Raw genomic sequence first — 25,041 nt, forward strand, 5'->3', positions numbered from 1 at the left:
TTTGGAAGCACCACAATGTTTTATTTAAAAATAGCATCTAAAAAATTCCATATTCGCCTTTTAAAATCTTTTTTTAAAAAAAAAACTTTGATTATAAATCAGTAACACATTTAATTTTATAGATGAAAATTCAGCATGTAGACTTAAAGTTGGCACCATTGCGCAAGAGGAACATAGAAGGATTTCCTGAGATTTCAGCTGAGATTTCGTAAGCTCCTCAAACTTCACAAATGTAAAGGAGAAGAGCAGGTGATCAATGGACAGTAGTTACAGCAGCCTTCCCCAACCTGGTGCTCTCCAGATATTTTGGAATACGGCTCCCATCAGCCCCAGCCAGCATGGCTGTGCTGCTGTGGCCAAAGGGAGCTGTAGTCCAAAACATCTGGAGGGCAGCAGGTAAGGGAAGGCTGGACTACAACATAAACTTCAGGACAAGTTATCTTAAGGGCAACTTGTCCTGAAGTTTATGTTGTAGTCCAGCCTTCCCTACAAGAGCATGTTCGTGTCCGTAGACCATACAGACACTTCATAAACATGTAGGAGGGGAAGAAGCAATTGCTGGTTCTCCCCACCCTCTTTGCCGCAGCCCCTCTGAAAAGGACCCCCCCAACATTTGTGGGGCTTTAGGGGGGCTGTTGCCAAATGGGACCAAGAAAAACCCTCATGCACAGATAGTGTATCAACAATTCGTCTTAGAAAAAAATTGTTATTTTAGATCCTCGCCACGCACTCCTTGAGTGATGCTTTTGTTTCACAGCAGTTCAGAACTGTATTTTGATGGGGCACTTAAAGATTTGCAGGGATCTGCAGAACCAACGTGAACACTGGTTTATATATGAGGAGGAATCTGTTGCAGATTTAACTCTGAGGATGAAAAACACCAGAAGTTACCTCATCAACCTTTTGTATGGTTAACGGGGTCAGTTTGCTACCATGTACCTCCCCGCTTGTTGTGTGCCAAGGCCTGCATAGAGCAGCCTCCCCAGCTAGTAAAATGGGAAGAAAGTTTGGGCATCCAGCAGATTGAACAGCCCCCACGTTGCCTTCACCATCTTGAATCTGCATTTCAACGCTGCGTGACTCGGCATTTTGGAGCAAACCTACAGAATGCTACAAGGGAGAGACTTCATATCTGGAAGGCATCTATGTATTCATGTCCCCTGTTTTTGAAGGCTGACGCGAGTCTTCCTCCAAGGGATGTTTGCAAGTGTTATGGGGGGTTTTGGTTGACTTTCTTCAGCAGAGAGCTGGCGATGGCCAATGCACCACCTTGTACAAACCGCACAAAATTGTCCCCAGCTAATGGTCCCATGGCATAGAGTCCTTTCTCATGGACAGATTCATACGTAAAGGGATCAATGTCAATTGGGTTCCTCTTGGAGCTGACTGGCTGTTCACAGTCTACCGCCAAGTCCATGCCATTGTTGGACAGGTAGGACAGGTTAGGATTGGACCCGATGAGAACAAAAGCCATGGAAATGTTGTGTATTTTCTGGTGGCCACTCTTATCACAAAAAATGCACTTCCTGTCCTCTGTGAAAGAGACTATGTGATACTCGGGGAGGCTGACATAACATTCATATGGCCCTGGGCAAGGGATAGCCTGCTCTTTCATCATCTGGTGGACTTTATGGTACTCGGGATACATTGTCTTGGGGAGCTGATTGAAGATGAGGGCCGGGTCATTGACCCTCCTGCGAAAGACGTGGATCACTGGGATGTTGCAATGGTGTGCAAAAAGGATGGCGTCGGCTGCAGTTAGTCCAGCGCCAACAATCAAGATAGGGTCAGACATCATGCCAACCTCCTTGTTCTTCACAGCTTCTTCGAGGGCAGAGAGCGTGTGGTGGACAAAAGGAAGGTGCTCCCCTTTAACCCCTAGCCAGGATGGACTGTCATATGTCCCTGTGGCCAAAACCACATTTTCCGCATACACAGAGAAGGGCTGAGTACCGTTGACAGTCGTGACAAACCCATCAATCTGGAAGAAGCTTCCATTGTCATCTTGGGGGATGGCTTGTGGCTTCCACATGGTGCTGGAGTCCCTTGAATCTCGATGGCCGTAGCTGGAGTCTACGTCCATGCTCAGTTTTTTCACAGACGTCACAAGAGCTCCACAAAGGAAATTCTTCTTTAGCCCTTTCTTTGCTACATAGTACTGGTAATACTGAACTATGTCTCCAGCAGTCGCCCTGTTATTTCTGAAGCCTCTGAAACAAGAATACAATTGTCAGTACTGACAGCTAATCAAGGGGCATGTCTTCCACAGCAACTTATTCAAACTATTGTTAATCACTCTGCATTGCCTACCAAGGTGCTTCTGGGGCTAATTCAAGGTACTGGTTTTAACCTTCCCCAGACTTTGGATCCCCATTTGTAGGTGGGCTACAACCCCCATCATTCCTAACCATTGATAGCCGGATCCTCCATGAATTTGCCTCATCCTCTTCTAACGCCATCCAAGTTGGATAGAACATCTAGAAACAAAGGAAGCTGCCTTATACCAAATTAGGCATTTGTGACCGCTCAGAGGAGGGTCTACAGTGGCTCCTCCAAAGCTCTGGGTCCCTTTTCCAACAGAGGTGAGGACAGCTGCCTTTGTTCTCTTTCTGCATGGGCTGAAAGACTTATTTGTTTGAGCCGGCTTTTGGTTGAAGTTTCTGTGGCTCTTCAGTTTAACAGTTTTTTTTTTTAAAAAAGCACATTTTTATTTGTGTATTTATTTTGTAAATGGCTTTTAGTAACTGGGAAGGTAGTATATAAATATTTATATAAATATTTTAATAAGCAAAACACACGGGACCTGCAGCAAAACATGGAGTGCTCCTCTCCCTCTTTAGGTTTCTGTTCTATTACTCTTCCTCCCCATCACCATTTCCACCTCCCCTCCCCCACAACAGTAGGCAATTTTCCATGCCCGTCAAGTATGCTCAGCCCTCATTTGGGCTGTTTTGGGAGTAATGCACCCTTAGGATTTTGTTCCCTAATTTTTTTTTTTTTTGGTACTTCTGCAAACCTTTGGGTCCTCTCAGGCTTGTGCATGGATCATGACTCTACAAGGAGTGGCACTCGGAGAATGGAGTTCATCGTTAATATATATGACAAAATGTGGAGAGGGAAGAACATCTTGAAATACTGTGTACTGTTAGATACAAGGGGAGGAGTTGTAGCTCAGTGGGAGAGCACATGCTTTGCATGCAAAAGGTCCCAGGCTCAGTGCCCAGCACCGCTAGGGAGGGGAGGCCTTCTTTCTTAAACCCTATAGAACTACAGCCAGTCAGTGTAGACCAGGGACAGGGAACCTGTGGCCCCCCACATGCTGTTAGACTCCAGTTTGCACCAGCCCCAGCCAGCATGGCCAATGGTCAGGAATGATAGGAGCTGTTGTCCAGCAGGGCGACAAGTTCCACATCTCTGGTGTACAGCATTGTTCTTCAACGTTAGGTCCCCAGATGTTGGCGGACTACAACTCCCATCATCCCCAGCCAGCTTAGGGATGATGGGAGTTGTAGTCCAAAAACATCTGGGGCTCCAATGCTGAAGTAGACTGGCATAGTCAATACTGAGCTAGATGGACCAATGATCTGACTTGGTATAAGGCAGCTTCTAGGTTGCTACACCCTTTGCAGCCAGCTTTAGTGGAATTCATAACTGCCAAAAATATGGAAGCCGGCACATTTAAAAGAACGACAGCCCACAGAAAAGAACTCCCAGCTATCAGCTTTTGAGGATCTTATTCAAGACTACAGTAGTTCCTTTTACGTCTCTGCTCTTTTGTGTTTGGGCTTGTATGCTCAACCAACTACTTGACTGACTTGTTGACTCAGTCTACACCTGGAGTCTAGAATTGAGGTGGAGCATCCTATTACGGTTAACCGGCTTTACCCAGAGGGCATGGGGTGGATTACAAGCAAAATACGATGCAGAGGCCAAGCTGCTTTTTCTTTCCATGCCAATGGAAATGTGCCTATCACCAGACACCCTAACAAAAAGCATCTGTGCTTTTGAAAGATTCCTTCACACTTGCCACTCTCCAAGGAAACAACCACGTGGTACCCAAGACCTTTCTACGTGCAGTCATCTTTGTGTCACCAAGAGTGCTCTTTGATTATGGACAGTCATAATAGGACAGATAACACGATGCCTTGGATCTACTGAGATGACTAGAGTTTTTAATGAGCGCTTCACATCTGATGGTTTTTCGTAGGGGAGGGATCATACCTTTTCTTCTTGCTTAACCAGTCTTTGAATTGGAGGTCAGGAAGCCCCATCCAGTCTCCTTGGCTCAGTGTGAACATTGATCCCTCGATGGACTAAAAGGGGGAGGGAGAACAAAGGCAGCACATCAATCAAGCCCTGTAAATGTGGTTAGAAGTAGATGATAAGAGCCTTGTAGCAAGCCTCACCGGAATATTTGCCAATTCTAACAATACATTTGAAGGGAACAAAGGGTTAACTGGACTGGCTTATCTTCCTTTGGCTTGCCATAAATGTGCAAAGCCTTTCCTCAACCAGGGGAACCTTTCCTCAACCAGGTGTCTGCCAGATGTTTTGGACCACAACTGCCATTAGCCACGACCAGCAGGGCTCTGCTGGCTGGACTTGGCTGGAGCTGCAGCCCCCAAACTCCAGAGGACACCCTAGCCAAGGAAGGCTGCCATGGAGACTAGATTTGCTCACTTCTAACAAGACTTATCCAGATCAATGGCAGTTATATCACATTCAGTGAGTTTGATAGTTAATGAGTAAATATCAACCCTGAACTGGGAAAGTCTAGTTATCTAGTGGATTGCGATAGGGCAAGGGTGGGAACCTCAGACTCAGGGGGCCAAATGAGGCCCTCCAGGTCTCTCTTGGGATTCTTCCCAGGCCAGACCTTCTCACCAGGCCTGCTCCATGCACTCCTTGAGTGCTTCTGCATGGTTGGAATATGTCCTTAAACCATGATAATATCTCTTGCATGGTTTTGTGTGGCTGGAATGCAGGCTACTATACAAAGACAAGAGTCGCATCTATTGCTCTGTCCACTTTTGTTTTACTCCCACCCACTACAGGCATGTGGCCCCTAGAAGGTATTCGACAAGGGAATGTGGCCCTCAAGCTGACCCCCTGCAGCAGGTCATCCTTATCCTACCCATATGGAGTACAAGATCAACCTCGGTTGAGCTTCAGTGCCTGAGTTCTAGGATGGTTAACTAAACTATTGATGATGTTTCATAGGCACTAAGGTATTGAATTACACTTACATGCCAGGCTCCTCCAGGAAGGTTTTTGCCAAGAACCAGATGAGGAACAGCCCTCTCAGGTTGGTGCCACCAAGCAAGGACTGAATCTGCTATCCCACCGAAATCAGTATCCGGACGCAGCAGAGCATCAAAAAGGAGAGCAACTGGGCTAGATGATCGCCCTTCCAAGCCTTCTGATAGGTACTCAGTATCCTGGGAGGAAAGAGAGATGTCTTGGTTAACATCTATCTTCTAATCACAAGCTCTTGATTCAGAAGGTTTAAGCTATGGGGAGTCACATGGCATGTGCCAGGTCAATATATGGTCCCTTCCCTTTCCATTTAAGGATGTATTCCAAGTGGTACTCCTTATCACCTAGATGCACTATTTAATACAAGGATGGGAAGTAGATCTGGTCAGCAGGTTGGATCTTTATCTCCTTCACCCGCACAGGCCAAGTTTGACATGCCATCTGTCAATCACTTGATGTCACAATGACATCAAAAGAGCTGTTTTGCCCAGGTGGATGATCAGCTGATTGCCAGGGTTTGCACCATGCACACTCTGTAAGCCCCAGCAATCAGCTGATTGTTGGCGCTTGCAACAATCAGCTGGTAGGCAGTGCTAGTAAACCCCCTTTGGTCCTGTGGCATCTTTACCTGTGCCACACTTGACATAGGTCAGGTGGTTGTGCCACCTACGGCTACCAGGAGATTGGTTGAATATCCAAGGCTGTCCTAATAGGTCACAGATCTAAAGCTTCAGACCAAAACTCCCTTTGTTGAAGGACCAGTCCACAGAGCTGTACCAACCTGTTCTAAGATGGAAACCTCGGGTATTTCTTCCAGTTTCCTTTGTAGAATGGAATTTGGATGAACAGAGCTTCTTCTGACATACGGAATGTTACCAGACAGTAGGTATGACAAGCAGATCCCCGAGGGGCCGTTTCCTGAAAGAGAAATGGGATGGTTCTATCAGGCACAGATGTGGGGGCTCAGGTGCCAGATATTGGGTAGGTTCTTCTGCTCGTCAAGTCGGACGAAGACATTCTGCTGCCTCCAAGTCAAGGCATGTAGCAGAGATAGCCAAAGTGCTGCCCTCCAGATGCTGTAGATTACAACCACCAACATCCCTTAGTCTTGACTATGCTGCACTAAGGCTGATGGGAATTGCAGTCCAAAATGGCTGGAGGGCTTCCCATTGGCTCCCTCCAGCATAAACGGGCACAGAGGGGGCTTCAAATGGAATGTTTTATTTCACATCGATAGCAACAAGCAAAAATCACACACTCTGCTATTCTACCTGCCTCCTTGACCCATAGGGCTGAAGCAAGAACCCCAAGGTGGGGCTTGAGATAATTTGCTGTAGCATTTCCTAGGAATTTACGCATGCTGTCTTTCCCCTTTCCACGCCTTACCCACAAAGAATTACTTATGCAGCCTGAGCTTATTGCAGGAGAGGTGGCCTGAGGCAGCTGGTTCCCTTTGCCTGATGGTCAGGCTGCCCCTACGCTGAGACGAGGTTAGATGTGCAAAGTCTCCTGCTGTGTTTAATCGTTTTTTTGAAAACGTTTTTAATGTCTTGTTTTTAACTGTCTTTATTGATAATTGTAACCTTTCTTATAAAGCACTTAGAGGATTTTCACAATCAAGCAGTATCTAAATTTTGTTAAATGAAAAATAAACGCCGAGAACAGAAGACCAAGTGAGCTTCCGTTGTTTGGAAAGAGCAATGCCTGCCTACAAAGCCTGTGTTCGTGCCATTAATACCACTGCCTTCCCACGACTTCTTGCCGTAGCGCAGGGATCTGTCTTGTGTTTGTTTATTAAATATTATTTATCTATTTAATTTATATCCCACCCTTTCTCCCAGCAGAAGCCCAGGGCAGCAAACAAAAGCACTAAAAACACTTTAAAACATCATAAAAACAGACTTCAAAACATATTCAGACACAACCACCATTAAAAACATATTCAAACAAAACACCTTTAAAAACATTTTTAAAAGAAGGTTTAAAAATATATTAAAAAGCAATTCCAAGAGGACTGACGTTCAATCCCTGGTGCCCCCAGTTAGGGCTGGGAGAGACTTCAGTCTGAAATCCTGGAGAGCTGCTGGCAGTCAGCGTAGACTAGGGGTTCCCAAATGGTGGTCCGTAGACATTGCATTTTCATTGCTTCTTTGATTATATTGTATTGCTGTTTGGATTCTATGGAATTCAAATGGCAATACCACAAGTAACAAAAGCAGCACTAAAAACACAATTAAAAAACACACAGCATCTAGCACAGTGCATTACATTTACTACAACAGGTAGATAAATCATTCAGTGGTCTGCCAAGGCTCTCAGCAACTTCCAAGAGGTCTGTGTGGGGGGAAAATGGGAAACCGCTGGCATAGCTAATGCTGAGTAATATGGTCCTCGATAAAGTCCATCAAGGGATAAAAGGCAGTGAAGCTAAGAGAACCTCCATGTACGGAAGCAGTGTATCCCTTAACAGCAGATGCTAAGGAGAAATTGGTGATAGTCTCTTCCTTTGTGCTTTGTGCGTAAGCTTCCCTAAAGTGTCTGTTTGGCTACTGTTTGGCAATGTAACCTTTTGTCCACTACAGCAAATCACTCACGTTCTTAAATCAGGCTCTTTCTAAAATCTGTGCGAGTTGTGGAGTACAGCCAGATTAAATTTTACATCCCAGCAGTTTTCAGAGTCTGTATTCTGCTGTCAGACTTCGGCAACTACAAAGTCTCTGAATGTCTTATATAGCTTCAAATCAAATATAGCTCCTACTGTTTTTCTTAAATGTGTTTTTCCTGGATGGTAGTCAATGCTATTCCTACTCGGAGTAGACCCATTGAAATTAATGGAAATGATTAACTTGGGCTCATTGAGTCAACTCTGAGTAGTACCACCCACTATCTGGTATTTTAAAGTTACATGATTGCTCCTTATGGTGGTTTTTAGCTTCATTTTTGCAAATCTTTCCATGCTGCCTTTAAAGTGCATGCTGTTGTTTGCAATTTGTATCCAGCCTTTATTCCTTGTATGATGCCTAGAGACAGATTGCCATTGGGCATCTAATGAATTCAGAATAACAACGATCTCTTAAGCCAGACCTGGAAACCAATAACTATTTCAGGCAGAGTTTCTATGAGGTTTGGTCTTACAGCCTTCTCCAAGCTAGATTAATATTTTACTGGAGCCCTGCTTGACCATCTGTCACTTTCTGCAGCTTGAATCCTCGTTGCTCATGAGAATGTTTCAAAACCAACAGCTGCATGATGCAAGAAAGCCGGCCAGGGTGACACAGCAACCTACCAGAGTGTAAGGATCCCTGTACCGCTTGGCACAGCCACCACATTGTAAAAGCCAGCTGGGAGCAAAGCTGCAGCTATATTTAAGGCTCTGCCTGGGTATCATCAGCCAAAGAAGAGCCTAGGCAGGAATACTTAATATCCGTTCCCTCTCTCTCCATCCTATCCAAACCCTGCGGGTTGCCCATGCTGGTACTTCTTTGGTTGCAAAGAGCATCCTCCAAAAATTAAGATGCAGAAAACTAAAATGCTGATGGGAAATGGAAGGATGTTGTTGTAACACAGCTGGTGTGCAGCCAGTTGCATCACACAGCTCAGGACCGGGTGACCTGAAAGACCACCTTTTCCTGTATAAACCTATAAGATCACTTAGATCATCTGGGAAAATTCTACTCATGGTATACTAGGGATGGGGGTCCATTGGCCGGTGCCGGTTTGAAAGCATTCCACCAACCTAACAGGTTGGTATCGATTCTTTGTCTGCAAGCTGCTACTTACCAATTGGTGTTTTATTCCCCTCGGAAAAAAATGCTGATACGAATATCAATATTTTAAAGGAAATGTTGATATTTTAAAGGAAATACCAATGTTAATATCAATATTTTAGATGATTTTTTTTTAAAAAAAATCCATTTCCAGAAAAAGCTGCGGGAAGTCACTACATAAAAATTCAATCTGCAGCGATAGCAAATAAGCGAATTAATGGGAAATTCGGTACCAGATCGGAATTGGGTGGAATTCTAGTACATCCTTATACCAGAAAATGGGCAGAGTCCACTGTTACTCCTCTACTATGAATAGGGATGCAGGAGAAATCCAATCCAATTCACATTTAAGGATGGATCTGCCTAATTCACACTTTCTGAAACGATACGCAAAGTGAAACATATCTTTTAGAATTCACTCTTCTCCGAATTTTGTGATATCATCCTCCAACCAAACAATGCTTACAAAAATGCATATGTTAGGAGAATGGATGTATAGAAATGAATATATTCGTGAAAATAACACAGGAAAATGCATCATATTGGAGGAAATGGCCAGCAAAAATGCGTACTGCAAACAAAAATGTGTTTATCAGGAGGACTTCACACTAAAATGCTGAATTTTCATGAGAATTTTTTTTTTAAAAAAACCACTCACATTTCTGCTGAAATGTGGAGACATGAATTTAAGTTTGGAAAAATGAGAAACGGAGAGAACTGGAACTGACAGATCCTCCCATCCCTAACTATGAATGCCCTTCCCTTTGCCATGCATGAAGCAACCGTCAGTTCCTTCTGACATATTTATCTTTTTTCAACCAGGCTTTCTCTGACCCCTTCTAGGAGGAAGACCAGGACAGACATCATCATCACAAATTTCAAAAGGCCATTTATACACAGCTCCAAAACAAAATTAAGCCTGTAGCACTAGCCCAGGACATACCCCTTGGAGAAGGACTTACTATTTTTCTAGAATTGGCTGCTCTGAACCAGGCCTTGGTGATGAATGACCACATGGCCTGGTGGTGGATGGGTGGGGACACAAATTAAGTCAAGCTTTACTTATGGCCTATTTGATCCAGTAAGGTCAGTGCCCCAAATCCACTGCAGTTAAGTGCCTGCATCTCATTAGAAACTGAGCCTGCAAAGTACAGGCTATATAAGTATATAAGGTTCCTCTTTGCAAAGAACAAAACACACTCTCCCAAGAGCTAGCAGCTAGATGTTCACAGATAAGGGCTGACAATCTTTTTAAACCACTGAAAGGGGAGAGGGAGAAAAGGGTATGACAAGGAGCAGGCCATTAGGCTGCAGTCAAGCGCCAGTGGGCAGGAATGCTTGAATTAAAGTCCTGTCTCTGCCATCTATGCATGGAGAAACTGTTATCTGCAACCTAGGTCAGGGACAGCCGACATGGTGCTCTCCAGATGTGGTCTACAAGTCCCATAATCCTTGACCATCCACAATGCTGGCTGAGGATGATGGCAGTTGCAGTCCAAAGCATATGGAGGGCACCACATTGGCTACTCCTGACCTAACACATAGGCTTAAGATGAGCTCAACAAGGGGCAACACTGAGACTAAGGAGGAGGAAGCTGACAGCAGGTCCAGCCCCTGGACTAGTTGTAAAAAAGAAGGCAGGCTGGTGAGGGCTGGCAGAGGGTGATGGGGCACTGCACCATTTGCCCAAATGGACTAGTCTCCAATGGAGGCTGCAGAGGACCATCCTTTATGATCTTTCTCACTGTACATGGAACAAAGGAAACTGTCTTATGCTGAATTATACCGTTGGCCCATCCAGGCAGCCTACCCTATCTTATTGCCAGTACTGAGAGTTCTCCTATATAGCTCTTTGTTAATATAAAATATACCTTGGGTCTCTCTTTTCCACCTACCAATGAATCTGTGTCTTTCAGAGGGATGGGCAAATCTTGGTTTCTCTCATTTTCTCGGTCTTAAGTTCTGTTTGTCACATTTCCACATCAGCTTGCGGAGATGTGTGAATTCGAAAAGATATGTTTTCAAGGTGCCTGAGTTCTGGATCTGAGTCTTTCTACAGTTGTAATAGAAAATACCCGCTCCACAGCTAGCTTTATTATCAATATTTCTGGAAGATCTGCAACATCTAACTCATATGTGTGGGTGGCTAGCTTAGAAAGAGCCCATTATTGGAAGCACAACCCTTCCTTCTCAACTGAAGGCTGGTGGGGCAAGTTGGAAATTGGCGTTTCTTGAGAGGTTGACTCAGCAAAGGCTATGCAGAGGAGTGATAACTTGGCCAGGGACTGTTGTTTGCACTTAGCCAGACGGAAGCTGAACATTTTTTTTCTCTTTGACGACCTATAAACCAATCTAAGTGTATTTGTGCTTGTGTATGGTCCAAGACACTTTGATTACTGGTCTGGTTTCTATTGTTCCTTGCCTTTATGATTGTGTTGAAAAATGGATATATGTCCTCACAAAACACTTGGCAGCATTTTAGTACACAATTCTGCCAATATACACATCTGCATGCAATTTTCTCTTAGCATTCTAGTATCTAGTAGTTTCACTAAATGTTATTGGACCACAACTCCTGGCCAATGATAGGAATGATGGGAATTGTAGTCCTGCAACATCTGGGGACCCAAAGGTTGGGAAAGACTTTATTGGGGAACATCTGTATAAAAAGGTATATATTAGTGAAAATAGCATTCAAAAATGCAAAATAGCATACAAAAATATTAGAGTCTAATATTCACATTGTTGTACACAAAAGATGTACAAAACTAGGAGAAGTGTATTGTAACATTTAGAGAAGCATGAATTTCAAAGGACAGTTGTGCTTTGCATCTTGTTTTGGGAAGTGCAAATTAGATAGGTTTACGTGAAAATGCGAAGCAGACCAAATTTCTCCCTCATTCCTGGTCCTTCACCTAACAATGGAGACAAATCTGGGTTAACAGCTGGATTGTATATCTCCAAAAAAACCTGGAGGATCAACCATTGTGTGTTGTTCCTTCTCAGTACTTCTGTGGGAAACCTCAAACCTGCAAAGGACCTAACAGAGCCTCATCTGAATGTCTGCCCTCTCCTCTCACATTCCATCTTAAAGACTGTTGACTAAATGCAGACTCCACCCACAGCTCCCATATCAACCAATACTATCCCCCTCCCTTTTGGGTTTACCATGTAGCCCAAACAAGAGGTCTGCAAAACTCATCACCTTGCACACTCTTGTGTAACAGTTTGGTTGGTCTAATAAAGGGATTGCCCTAATGGGGATGTTGTTGGCATTTTTCGCGGCTGCCTTTCCTTTTTATATAACTCTTAAGTTTCCCACAGTCCACATCCCCTTGGAGAAAAGAGTCCTGGCAAATCCCCATTCCATGTAAAGAACTGGATTCCCATTTGTTTCCAATAAGCATACTTGAATTGCAAAAAACAAAACAGAAACAGCCCAACAGGGAGGGAGGGGGATTCCAGGACACGTCTTGCTTTAATTATATGTCTTGGAACAGGACCTTCAGACCGTTGAGCACAGGGTGGCTTGGTGAGATAACTAGCCCTAGCCACCGCTGATTACTCCCCAGAGTGTATATTTACCTATGATAACTACAGGAAGAGGCCTGGCACTGCTGCGTTCCAGATGCGCGTGCAACATGGTCAGTTTCTCTCTCTTTTCCCCTCTGCCAGCAAAGTTCGAGGACCTGCAAGTCAGCCTGTTAACAACAAAGGCAAAGAAATATTTGTTTTCCCCAGAACATTGTCCTCTCCCGCTCCCCTGGTAATGAAACAGAACGACTTTGGTGCACATTAAAAGGAGCTGAAAGGAGGGCAGTTCCCTAAGTTTTCGGAATGGGAGCATTCAGCAAGTTTTCCCACCCTGCTTTTGAGTTTGCACCTGGCGTGCAAATCTTCATCCCCACCCTCCATCCCAAAATGGAAGATTCAAACACTTTTTAGAAGGCAAATAGCACCCCAGATTTCCCCAACCTGGAGTCCTTCAGATGTTTGGGAGCAACTTCCATCACCTCTCTTGTCTGTGCCGCAGCCTGTGGATAGTCGTCTTTCACCAACTGGAGGCAGCCCTTCCTCTGTGGTGGAGCCCACGTTGTGGAGTGGTCTCCCCCTGGATACCCAGCAGGCCCTGGCGGTACTGATATTTCAGAGGAGCATAGGAAGCTGCCTTAGACCACGTCACATCATTGGCCCATCTAGCTCAGTATTGTCTGCACTGACTGGCAGCGCTCTCCAGGGTTTCAGATAGGGAACATTCCCAATCTTACCTAGAGATGCCAGGGACTGAACCTGGGGCCTTCTGCATGCAAAGCAGATGCTGTACCACTGACATACAGCCTTTCCTCTTACTATGGCTAGTAAAAACTTGATCTGTTCGTTCAGACCTTCCTGGGTCTTTGATGTGTTATACAAGTTTTTGTTTTTCCTCCCACACCACTTTGGTAACTTCTGGTTTAAAGGTGGTATATACTTGTGGGATTGCCTTACCCCATATATGCCCACTCTGCACCCACAGGCACCATGCTGGCAACCTCTGGATTTATGTGAAGTGACTCAAGCCCTTCCAAAACTGTGTGAATTATTATTATGAACATCATCATTATTACTACGACTGAAGCTGCATTCAAGCCCAGGCTACTTCCTTGCAAGTCCCCTGGAGCATTCTTGCTAATTTGGTGGAAAGCATGTCTCCGTCGTCAAAAGCATTTGCCTGTTTCCTGTGGTGCAATGAAAGCCAAGTCTACACAGGGATGGATCATGTTCATACAGCAATCAGGTGATGACTTGTGGAGTGAAACAACCATTACGTATCAAACACGCCACAGAAGAAAAGCCCTGTTCAGCAGTTCTAGTCCCTCATGTGATTAGAGCACCTAGGAACAAGCAAATAGTAGTTCTGCCCCCCTGGCCATCGCTGCTGCCCTCCACCAGATGGAGGGATAACCTCTGGGCCAAGAAGCCCCCGTCCCATGGAGAATCCCTGGGCAATTTAGAACCCTGATCTCCCAGGATTCTAAATCACTCTTACAAGTAGAGCAGGGTCCTCACTGCAGGCAGAGGGCAGCATTGGAAGGAGAAGCTAGCGTGTATCCAATCCCAACCTCCTTCAGGCAAGCCTAATTGCACGGGAAATTAGAAATGTCTGAACAGGGCTAGAACTGTCATGATATCCAACATCACCTCGATCAGGAAACTTCCACCCAAGAATAGGGATGGAAAGATCTGTACAGTTTTGTACTCTCCATTTCTCATTTTTCCAATTTTAAAATCAATCTTCCACATTTCTGCAGCTATTTGCAATTTTTTTATATATGGAAAAATCCTGGTGAGAATTCTCCAATGTTTTAGAGCTGACTTTTTCCTAATAAACACATTTTGATAGGCAGTTTTAACTAATGTATACATTTCTGCGAGCAATTTCTCATCTCATAATACATTTCTGCATGTCATCTTCACCCATATATTCATTTTTATGCACACTTTCCCCTAACATGTGCATTTTTGTAAACTTCATTTGGTTGGCAACCTACATTGCAAAATTTGAATAAGTGCAAATCTTGAAGAATGGCTGTGTTTCGTTCTCATATTGTTTCGGAGAGTGTGAATTTGATAGATTCAGCATGAAATGGGAACTGAATCAAAATTCTCACCCATACCTACCCAAGAAGCAGGAGCACCCTTCCAACCACAAGCAAAGATGATGCGATCGAAGGGTTCTTCTGTCCCCCCACCCCCAAGTTATTAAAAACCAAATATCTTCAAGGCTTCAATAATGGAGGAAAAGGTGGGGGAGATGAGGGAGAAATCCTTAAAACAACTCTTTTCTTTGGAAGTTATTAGTCATCAGAGCATGACCCATTAGGGCAGGCACTTCTGCTGAGTTCACTGAGTGAAGAAAGATCTTTGGCAGTCATCCAATAAGATTTTCCCATATGCTTGGCAAAGAGCCTTGGGCTTGACATAACTGGCTTGCACAAAGTCGTTGCATTACTGTAACCCGAAGGTGGGGTGTCATGTGCTTCAGGGATACTGGACTGAAAAAAAAAACAGCTATGGCTTTGAAGTCATATGAAGCCAAGTTCTAAGCTAGCTGTGACACAAGGCCTCTTCGGGCATCATGCCCTTCCCAAGATGAAGGGAAGATTGGGTTCAATGGCCCCCCATCCCTAGAGTTGCAACCCTTGTCACCTGTTCCCACTGCCCTCCATGCATAGGGGGTTAAACGCCTGCAGAAGAAAGCCTGCCATGCTCAAGTAGGCTCTCCACGCGCATGCAATCTAGAACCTTGATTATGCATGTTCTAGATCAGTGGTTCCCAAATCTTCTCCCCCTCCACGCACCGCTCGAAAATTGCTGATGGTCTTGGCGGACCACTTAATGATTTTTCTGCCTGTTGTAACAACTGCAGTGGGCTGTGCCGTATTATTTTTAATTCTGTTTTTACAGACACACTGCAAACCTCCTGAATGAAGCTCACTGACCACAGTTTGGGAACCCCTGTTCCAGATCACGGGAAGCCTCCTTTTTTAAAAAAAAACACACAACAAAATTAACAAGATTTATATACTGCGTAATAAAAAACCCTCTAAGCAGTTTGCATAAATAGTGTGAAATATTCATAAGAAAAATTCCAATAAAATGAACAAACATTAAAAACAGGTAGGCACTAAAAATGGCCAAATATAGACAAAATCAACAGTTAAAACAACTAAGTCACATAATCAAATACCACATCTGGGTAGGTCTGCCCAAAATAGTACAAATGCTTGCACTTCACTGAATCACCGCCCCCAGAGGACAAGGTGATTATTTAGATAAAGGCAAGGGAAGAGAGAGTTGATCATCCTCTCCCAGAAGCCACATTCCCAGTCTTCAAAGCAGCTTCTAAACAGGCACACACATGAAATCCTAATCACAGATCTCTTCCAGTTTGTCCTCAGGAGTCTGGGACAAGGAAAATGCCCAAAGACCTCTAAATTCAGTGTGTCCAACTCTATATATTTCACTATATGCAAACATTTAGTTCCTCTTTCTCAGTTTGTGTAAACAATGAGTAAGTTATAACAATACCAAGTGTGGTTGTACATATATAAAAGGGATATTGTAGATGAGATTCAGTCTACATATTCTTTGGGATGCTCTCCTTGTCTGGCTTACATTCACAAAAGTGACAGGTGAAAGTTATTAATTCATTAAATTAGAAGGATGACCTTTAGCCACATGCAACTTGATAGGCAAAGTGGTCACAGACTCAAGGCTTCCTTACAGCACCTTCTAATCCAGCCTTTCCCAACCGGTGTGCCTCCAGATGTTGTTGGACTACAACTCCCATCTTCCTGACCATTGGTAATGCTGGCTGAGGCTGATGGGAGTTGTGGTCCAACAACATCTGGAGGCACACTGGTTGAGAAAGGCTGTTCTAATCATACTAGAGCAGGGGTTCCCAAACGGTGGTCTGTGGGTCACCAGTGGTTTGCACTGTGCCTATGGATTTGTGGTTGAAGATAGGAGATATGGACAAGCAACAACAATTAGCCTACATGAAACTTTTTTGGGGTTAACATGTTCTTGTTACTATTTTTCTTGTCAAAAATGTAATGTGGAATCCAAAGTATGCAATGTATGCTTGCATTCTGAAAAATCATAAATAAATAAAAAATTAAAGAAGACAGGAGATGGTATATCTTTCATATGAAATATTCATATTGGTTTTTAATTTCTTGCCACAAGATGCAACGGCCTCTGGCTTGGATGACTTTTTAAAAAGAGGCACTAGACAAAGGCATGGGGGTCAGACTGATCCATGGCTGTCAACCGTAAAAGCAAGATAGATTTGCATGTTTAGAATTATTATTTTATTATTTATTGAATTTATATCCCTCCCTTCCTCTGAAAGGAGCCCATCTCTCTCTGCACTTCAGATGCTGGAGGCAAGCAGGGATCTGTTGCCTACATGCCAAGCTTGTGAACTTCCCAGGAGCATTTGGCTAGCTGCTCTTGGAAACCATGCTGGACAGGTGGACATAGAAATCTGCCTTATACTGAGTCAGACCTTTGCTCCAAAATAGCTCAGTATTGCCTACACCAGGCTTTCTCATCCTTTGGGTCCCCAGATGTTGTTGGACTACAACTCCCATCAGCATGGCCAATGGTCAGGAATGATGGGAATTGTAGTCCAGCAACATCTGGGGACCCAGAGGCTGGGAAAGGGTGGTCTACACCACAGATAAGGAACCTGCACCCCTCTAGATATATGCTCAGGGACTATGGAAGTTGGAGTCCCACTATATCTGGAGGTGCTCTATCCTTGGTCTATGCTGGAGTTACTGGCAGCGGCTCTCCAGAGTTTGAGGCAGCCTTGCCTGGAGATGCTACCATTTGAACTTGAGACCTCACCATACAAAATATGTGCCCTAGCATTGAGCTACAGCCTTTGCCCACCTTTTGCTTGCTCCAACTTCCTTGCTCCAAGGAAGTTGCTTGGTCCACAGGGAACTTGTGGCCCTCCAGATGTTGTTGGACCCCAACTCCCATCAGCCCAACTAACATAGCCAATGGTCAGGGATGAGGGAGGTTGAAGTCCCCAGTTCCCCATCCCTACTTTAGATTCTTAATCAATGACATGCATCCCACATAGACATCTGCCTAGGGAAGTTCATGCTACCCTATGGCATCAAAGGAGCCTGCCATGTTGCCTGATCCCTCTTATTTGTACAGCTGAATGTCTGCTTGTCAACTTGTAATCAGAAACGCACTAATAAAATTCATAACATTTCAACCTCACGTCATGTTCCATCCAGCTGTTATGGATAGAAGAGTAGGTTGTCTCCAACTAAGTTCTACTGAGAGTCTATACCCACTGAAATGAAAGGACCTAAGTTGGTCATTCCATTAATTTCAATGGGTCTACTCAGAGTAGACCCAACAATGGCTATAACCCAGTGTATGCAGCTTTCCCCCCTTATCTACACCAGCTTTATCTCTCCTGCCTCTTTAGTTCTTGGATGCTCCTGCTGTTCATTATTCCTCATTGCCAGAGCAAGCAGGTTGTCAAGCAGACAATGCAGTATCTCATTCCCATAGCCAGGTCTCATAACCAGGTTCCTAAGAGTTGACTGCTTGGCAATGATGGTTTCAAGGCAAATGAAATTAAGTAAACGAATTGGGGAAACCCACCAAGGACCATTTGGAAGAACACAGATCCTTAGGTGTGCAAAAGTTTCAAGTTCAATCCCTGGAATCTCCAGGTAAGGCTGGGAAGGGCTCTACTTGAACCTCTGGAGTGCCACTGCCTGTCAGGGTAGACTGACTGGATGGGCCAATGGTGGAATTCATCATAATGTTCCATATACATGAGATCATAAGGTCATAAGGGATGGACCTCTACAGCCCCCATAAGGTGTTCTGGTGAAACATGACAAGGACAGTTGACTTGACCTAATGATGGATGCAAAGTCATCAGAGTCAGAACCCAACCCTGGGGGTGGATCCTAGCTCAGAGATAGAGCATTTGCTTTGCATGCAGAAGGACCTGGGTCCAATCCCTGGTATCTCCAGGTAGGGCTGGGAATGTCCCCAGTCTGAAACCCTGCCAGTCAGTGTAGACAATGCTGAGCTAGATGGACCAATTATCTGACTCAGTTTAAGGCAGCTCCTGTGTTCTTATGCAAACCTCTTTGCATGTGCACTTTGCACTGATGAGCCACAGCCCAGAAGTAAGGAGAGACCAATTCAGAGCACAAAGCCTCTATGTTTGAAGAAGCCCTTCTTCAAATGTACCTCCTCTTCTAACATGTTGCCTAGCTTAGTCATGGCCAAGCCTTTCTGACGCGGCACGTTATTGCTCTGTTTTTGTGCCATGATAAATGGAGGCCTACTTGGAGTCTGACTCTCGTGTCACATCTGCAGTAGAAGTCTGACTGGATCATCGAGGCAGCAGAATTACTTGCCCTCAGAATGTGCCCAGGATAGTGTCTCACGCCAGAACACAGGACTGGTACCAGGTTTCAGGGGGGTTGGGAAAGGGTCCTCTGGTGGCCCCTTCCTCTGTTTAGTGGGTCCTGGTGGGCTTACCTAGCTGAAGTGGCAGAACTCCAAACAGCGCTGGGCACCTAGGTTTGGCTATCCTTTTAATTTCCTATTATGCCCCAGAGAAACTCTAGATTGGGGGCATTGTGGGAAATTAAAAGTGGCTAGATCCAGCCATCTAGCTTCAGGAACTTTGTTTCTTGAGATGTCAGCTATTAACAAGAGAGGCCATATTGCATAGTGGTTAGAGTGTCGGACTAGAGCCTGGAAAACCAGGATTGAAATCCCCCTCAGCCATGAAGGTCACTGGGTGACCTTGGCCAGTCTCTCAGCCTAACACACCTTGCAGGGTTGTTGTGAGGATAAAATGCGGGGGGAGAACCAAGTATGCTACCTTGATCTCCTTGGAGGAAATTGGGGGGGGATATAAATTCAATAAATAATAAATAAAATAAATAATGGAAGCAAGAGTGAGTGCTAAATAAGGTCCCATCCACAGTGTACATTTAAAGCACATTTAAAGAGCATGGCTTCCCTTAAAGGATCCCGGGAACTGTAGTTTAAGGGTGCTTAGAACTATAGCTCAGGGAGGGGTAAATTACAGCTCCCAGGATTCTTTGGGTGAAACCATGATGGTTAAAGTGGTGTAAATGCGCTTTAAATGTATGGTGTGGCTGTCCTGACAAAAGGCCTCAGATGACCTAAATGGTAACAAAGTAAGGCACTTTAGCATAACAAATAATTCTAACTGTTGTACATCCTCAGCAAAGAGCACTCTGCAGAACCAGTGTGGCAAAATGGTTAGAGTATTGGACTAGGAACTGGGAGACCAGGGTTCAAATCCCCACTCAGCCATGAAGCTCATTGTGTGATCTTGGGTTAGTCACTGTGCCTCAGCTAGGGATGGCGAGAAATTCAGTTCAGCTCACATCTCAAAGCAAACCTATAAAATCTGCACTTTCCAAAACAATATGGGAACCAAAACACAGCCATCCTTCAAAATTTGCACTTATTCAAATTTTGCCAAGCAGTTCGCCAACCACACAATGTTTCCAAAAATGCACATGTTAGGAGAAAGTGTACATAAAAATGAATATAAGAGTGAAAATAACATACAAAAATGCATTATATAACAAGAAATTGCTTGCAAAAATGTGTACATGAGTCAAAACTGCCTACAAAAATGTGCTTGTTTGGAGAAATTCTCACCAAAATGCTGGAGAATTCTCATGAAGATTTTTCTTTTAAAAAAATCACAAATAGCTGTGGAAGTGAATTTAAGATTGGAAAAATGAGAAATGGGGAGAACCAGAACAGATAGGTCTTTCCATCCCTTGTCTTAGCCTAACCTACGTCCCAGGGTTGTTGTGAGGATAAAATGGAAAGGGAAGAGAACCAAGTATGCCACCTTGAGCTCCTTGGAGGAAAGACAGCATGTACATTCAGTAAATAAATAAAATAAATAAAATGATTTTAATATGGTGAACTCTTACAAATGTAACACAAAATGCATGTGAAATATTGCATTTCCTATCCTCAATCTATGGCTCCATGATTGCAAGTGGAAAGTGTGCTAAACAGAAGTCCACATTCATTATTCAGAAACTACCCAGTACAAATGTCACTCAGTACGGACTTCAGAGTTTTATTGTGAACTTGGCGCTCAATCTCTTGAAATTGCTCCACGGTATCTTTCCACTTCTTTGTTACTGATCTGCTGACTCCATATTAGCAACACTGCCAACGCCAAATCTCCTGCCGGAGATAACATTACATAACCGTGCTCAGCTGGGAGACCTCTCTTGGCCCAAACTCTGCCAAAGTTCACACGTGTGCCCAGCGGGAGGCTAGCAAGTGGAAGAAACTGTATCTTAGAAACCTTACACCAAAGCGAAGGGATAGCATTTCTGCTGGAGGATCTCCTAGAGATTTCACGTGGACCCAAGCAGCGTTTTACAAAAGGCGTTAATTTTTCCTTTTACAAACAGCAGTTTAGGAAGAGAGGAAAGGGGTTAAAAAGTTCCATCAGTCATACCACTTTGACAGGTGCATCCCAAGAATGTCAAGCCATGCCTAGCCACTCCTTTGACTCCAGTCACTTCAGTATCTAATGTGCATTAGAGAGACCGTTCCCTCCGTGCGTTTTGCACGGTTTCACACCACCTTCAGCTTCCCAAAAGGCAGAAACTTTTCTGCTTCCATTTGCCGAAAGGAGCACTTACCTTCTGCTCTGCCGATTCATTCCCCAAAAATTCCACTGGCAGAATAAGGGAGAATTCTCAGTATCTGATGCCCCCCCCCGCACTTATTTCTCACCACTTGGGCTAACAGCCAACTTAACAAAGCCATTTGACATTTTCTAGCATTGTCTTACCTTGTAAAAAAGCAAGCTGGATTTCAGGAAAGGACTGCCTGCCGCAGATGCCCTCTCTAGCCAGAAGAGAAGGAACCAGCAAGCTGTTTCGAGAAGCTGCTTCTGTCCCTCCCTCTGTCAGGCTGCCGTTTAAATAAATTACAGGCAAGGCTTCAGTTCAGGGGAGGTGGGGCTAAGGGCACAGTGGGCAGGGCTAGGAAAATACCTCATAAGCATGAGTCAGCAGCAGGAGCTGCCGGCTCACTCACTCACTTTATGAATGGAGCCACACAGTAACTTTTGCTGGAGGGTTTAGCCTAGGAAGGGAGAGGCCTGAAGACAGAGTAGCTTCGAAGGAAAGGCACTCCCCTGGAGCCAGAGCTGTTGCATATCATTTTACAGACGTTATCTAGAGCCACAAGGACAGCAACAGCGCAGTGTTATGATTACTGAACGCTTAACAAAGAAAACACATAGTTTCCCCTCCTTGAAATAAGCTGGTTCCTCCCCACAGCCTTGCAGTCCAACAGGCATGATCCGAAAGGAAAAAGGGATGAAGAGGGAAGAGGAAAAGCAACCACATTCACTGGCCAGTGGATGGGACCAGGCTGATCTTTAGGATGCCATTATGTCCTTCCAGGGTAACAGCCTCTTATTGAGACTAGGGCTGCTTTCACACATGGGGCTGATTGTGTCAGTTTTGTGGATTAAAATGGTAGCACTTCTGGCTGCATTCACACTGTACATTTATTCCACTATTATTCCACTTTACACAGTCATGGCTTCCCCCAAAGAATCCGGGAAGTGTAGTTTGTGAAGAGTGCTGAGAGTTCTTAGCAGACCCCTATTCTCTTCACAGCACTAAAATTCCCTGAGTGGAGCTGGGCTGTGTCATGTCCTGAGTACAGCCTTCCTATACACACTGGCCAATGGGAAGGGGGGAAGGAGGGAAAGAGTGTGGTTAGAGAAACAAAGGGTGGCACTAAAGGGAGCCCACTCATATTCTGCTACTCAAGGGCTTACAAAACTGAATGTTTCTCCAAATATTTAGCCAGAACTATCCCTACCATAAAGCCAAGCCCCTGCTCAGTGCAGGAATCCTACTTAAAGCATACCCCACAGGTGGCTATCCAGCTGCCTCTTGAATCCCTCCAATGTTGGAGAGCCACCTCCTCCCTAGGTCATCAGTTCCATTGTCGTACCACTCTAACAGTTAGGAAGTTTTTCTTGATGTCCAGCCAAAATGTGGCTCCCTTAATTGGAGCCCGTTATTTTGTGTCCTGCACAATCAAGAAGAGATCCTGGTCCACCCCTGTGTGACAAACTTTCAAATACTTGAAAAGTGCTAATATGCCTCCCCTTGAGGCTAAAGATTCCCAGTTCTTTCAGTTTCTCCTCATAGAACTTTGTTTCCAGTCCCCTGATCATCCTTGTTGCCCTCCTCTGCACCAGTTCCAGTTTGCCTGCATCCTTCTTAAAGTGCAGTGTCTAGAACTGGATGCAGCACTCAAGATGAGGCCTAACCAGTGCCAAATAGAGGGGAACTAGTATTTCACATGATTTGGAAACTATACTTCTTTAATGCAGCCCAAAATAGCATTTGCCTTTTTTGCAGCCACATCACACTGTTGGCTCATATTCAGCTTGCGATCAACAACAATCCCAAGATCCTTCTCGCATGTAGTGTTGCTGAGCCAAGTATCCCCCATCTTATCACTGTGCATTTGGTTTCTTTCTCCTAGGTGTAGAACGTTGCACTTCTCCCTGTTAAATTTCATTCTGTTGTTTTCTGTTTTAGAGGGTATTGATCACCTCAGGCAGCAGATGCTGAGAGGGCGGCAGCAGGAGCCCCCTGACGGTGCACTTCTGTTGGGGGACAGCATTGTGTTTGCCCTGTGGCCTGTACTGCACCCCCAGAACTAGTCTGCTGCTTCCAAGCATGGTGGAGAACCCTTTCCTATAGCCAGTATTAAAATACGATTCAATGGCCAAGCCAGTCAGTTTCTGTACATGGAAGGATGGAGTGTGGGGGTGGTATCTTCTCCTTTGCCTCTGGCAGCAAAAGGCCTATGTTTCGCTGAAATCTATTTCCCTGCAATTTCCAACTTTGATTCTAGTTGCTGCCCTCAGGAGCAATGGAGAGTAATCTGCTCTGCTTTTTCTGCATGAGAACTCATCAGATATTTGAAGACTGCAGTCAGGCCTCCTATTTAGGGAGAGGTGAATCTGTCAATTTCAATTTGTCATATTTCCAAACTTCAATTCTTCACATTTCCACATCTGTTAGCAGGTTTAGGTTTTTTTAAAGTCATCATGAAAACTCAGCATTTTGGTGAGAATTTATCCAAATATACGAATTTCTTAATGAAATTTTGATTAGTATGCACATTTTTGCAAAGCTATTTCCCCTAATATAATGCATTTTTGCATGTTATGTTCACTAATATATGCATTTATACGCACATTTTACCCTAGCATATACATTTTGTACACATTACTTGGCTGGAGAACTGCATTGCAAAATTTGGAGAAGTCTGAATTTCAATGGGTGTATTTTAGGGATGAGGGACAAATTCAAATCAGTTTGCAGTTAAATCTGAATCTATCCAATTCGCAATTTCTGAAACAATATGAGAACCAAAGCACAGCCATCCTTTGAAATTTGCACTTATTTGAATTTTGCAATGCAGTTCACCAAACAATGTTTACAAAATTGCACATGTTAGGGGAATGTGTGCATAAACATGAATATATGAGTGAATACAAAAATGCATTATATGATGAGAAATGTCTTGCAAAATGGGTACATTAGTCAAAACTGCCAACCAAAATGTGTTTATTAGGAGAAATTCACACTAAATGCTGGAGAATTTTCATGAGGATTAAAAAAAACCCCTGCAAATTACTTCAGAAATGTGGAGAACTGAATTTAATACTGGGAAAATGAAAAACTGAGAGAATCGAAATTGACAGATCTTTCCGTCTCTAGTGTAATTTGGTTCATGTATTGTTTTGGAAAGTGAAAATTTGGTTGGCTTGCCTTTAAATGCTATCTTAATAAAATGTCTCCCCCATTCCAGATCCCATTAAATCTTCTCTTCTCCAGCCTAAACTTATCCGGCTCTTTCAATTGTTCTTCATAGGATTTCTAAATGACAGTCTAAGTTATTGCCTGCCAGATAATCTATGGATTACAAAAGCTCTGTAGTCACTGTCGCCCTGCTCCCTTTTTTAAAAAAGTATGAAGCAATCTATCGACTTGCTGATCTCTCAAATGGCTTTACCTCTTTTAAATGGCATGTTCAGAGATCTTCTGTCCATTCTCTTCCTGCTTGCTGGCTTCCCATTAAGGCATCTGGTTGGCCACTGTGAGAACTGGATGCTGAACTAGATGGGCCACTGGCCGGATCCCACAGGGCTCTTCTTATGTTTTTATTCTGGACACTGCCCAGATTCTTCCTGTTGCACTGTAGAGTTGCAGTGAATGGTGACATCAGCGACACAAGAATATGGTCACATCATGACTAAGAACTTTCACCTGTTCCCACACAGTTTGTACAGTGGAGGAAATTCAATTCATGCAGTTGCAACATACCTAGAGACCAGGATGTTAGGCTGTTTCCTGCTCCCTCCCCC

At 44.1% G+C, this 25,041-nt stretch overlaps 1 protein-coding gene across 2 annotated transcripts; it reads right to left on the reverse strand.

Annotated features, from left to right (window-relative positions):
• OSGIN1 (oxidative stress induced growth inhibitor 1) lies at nt 1-24,797 on the reverse strand. Of its 2 annotated transcripts, none has more exons than XM_061594137.1 (6): nt 24,690-24,797; nt 12,609-12,724; nt 6,038-6,174; nt 5,247-5,438; nt 4,222-4,313; nt 1-2,210 (listed from the first exon to the last, which is right to left on the reverse strand). In XM_061594137.1, the coding sequence occupies exons 2-6, from the start codon at nt 12,664-12,666 to the stop codon at nt 1,211-1,213; spliced, it is 1,479 nt and encodes a 492-aa protein (XP_061450121.1). In that variant the 5' UTR covers nt 12,667-12,724; nt 24,690-24,797; the 3' UTR covers nt 1-1,210. The 2 variants fall into 2 exon arrangements, with proteins under 2 accessions (XP_061450121.1, XP_061450120.1); XM_061594136.1 differs by lacking the exon at nt 24,690-24,797 and adding an exon at nt 21,427-21,561.
• Between the last annotated feature and the right edge of the window lie 244 nt (nt 24,798-25,041).

Source organism: Rhineura floridana, chromosome 13, assembly GCF_030035675.1.
Source record: "Rhineura floridana isolate rRhiFlo1 chromosome 13, rRhiFlo1.hap2, whole genome shotgun sequence".
Lineage (NCBI taxonomy): Eukaryota > Metazoa > Chordata > Lepidosauria > Squamata > Rhineuridae > Rhineura > Rhineura floridana.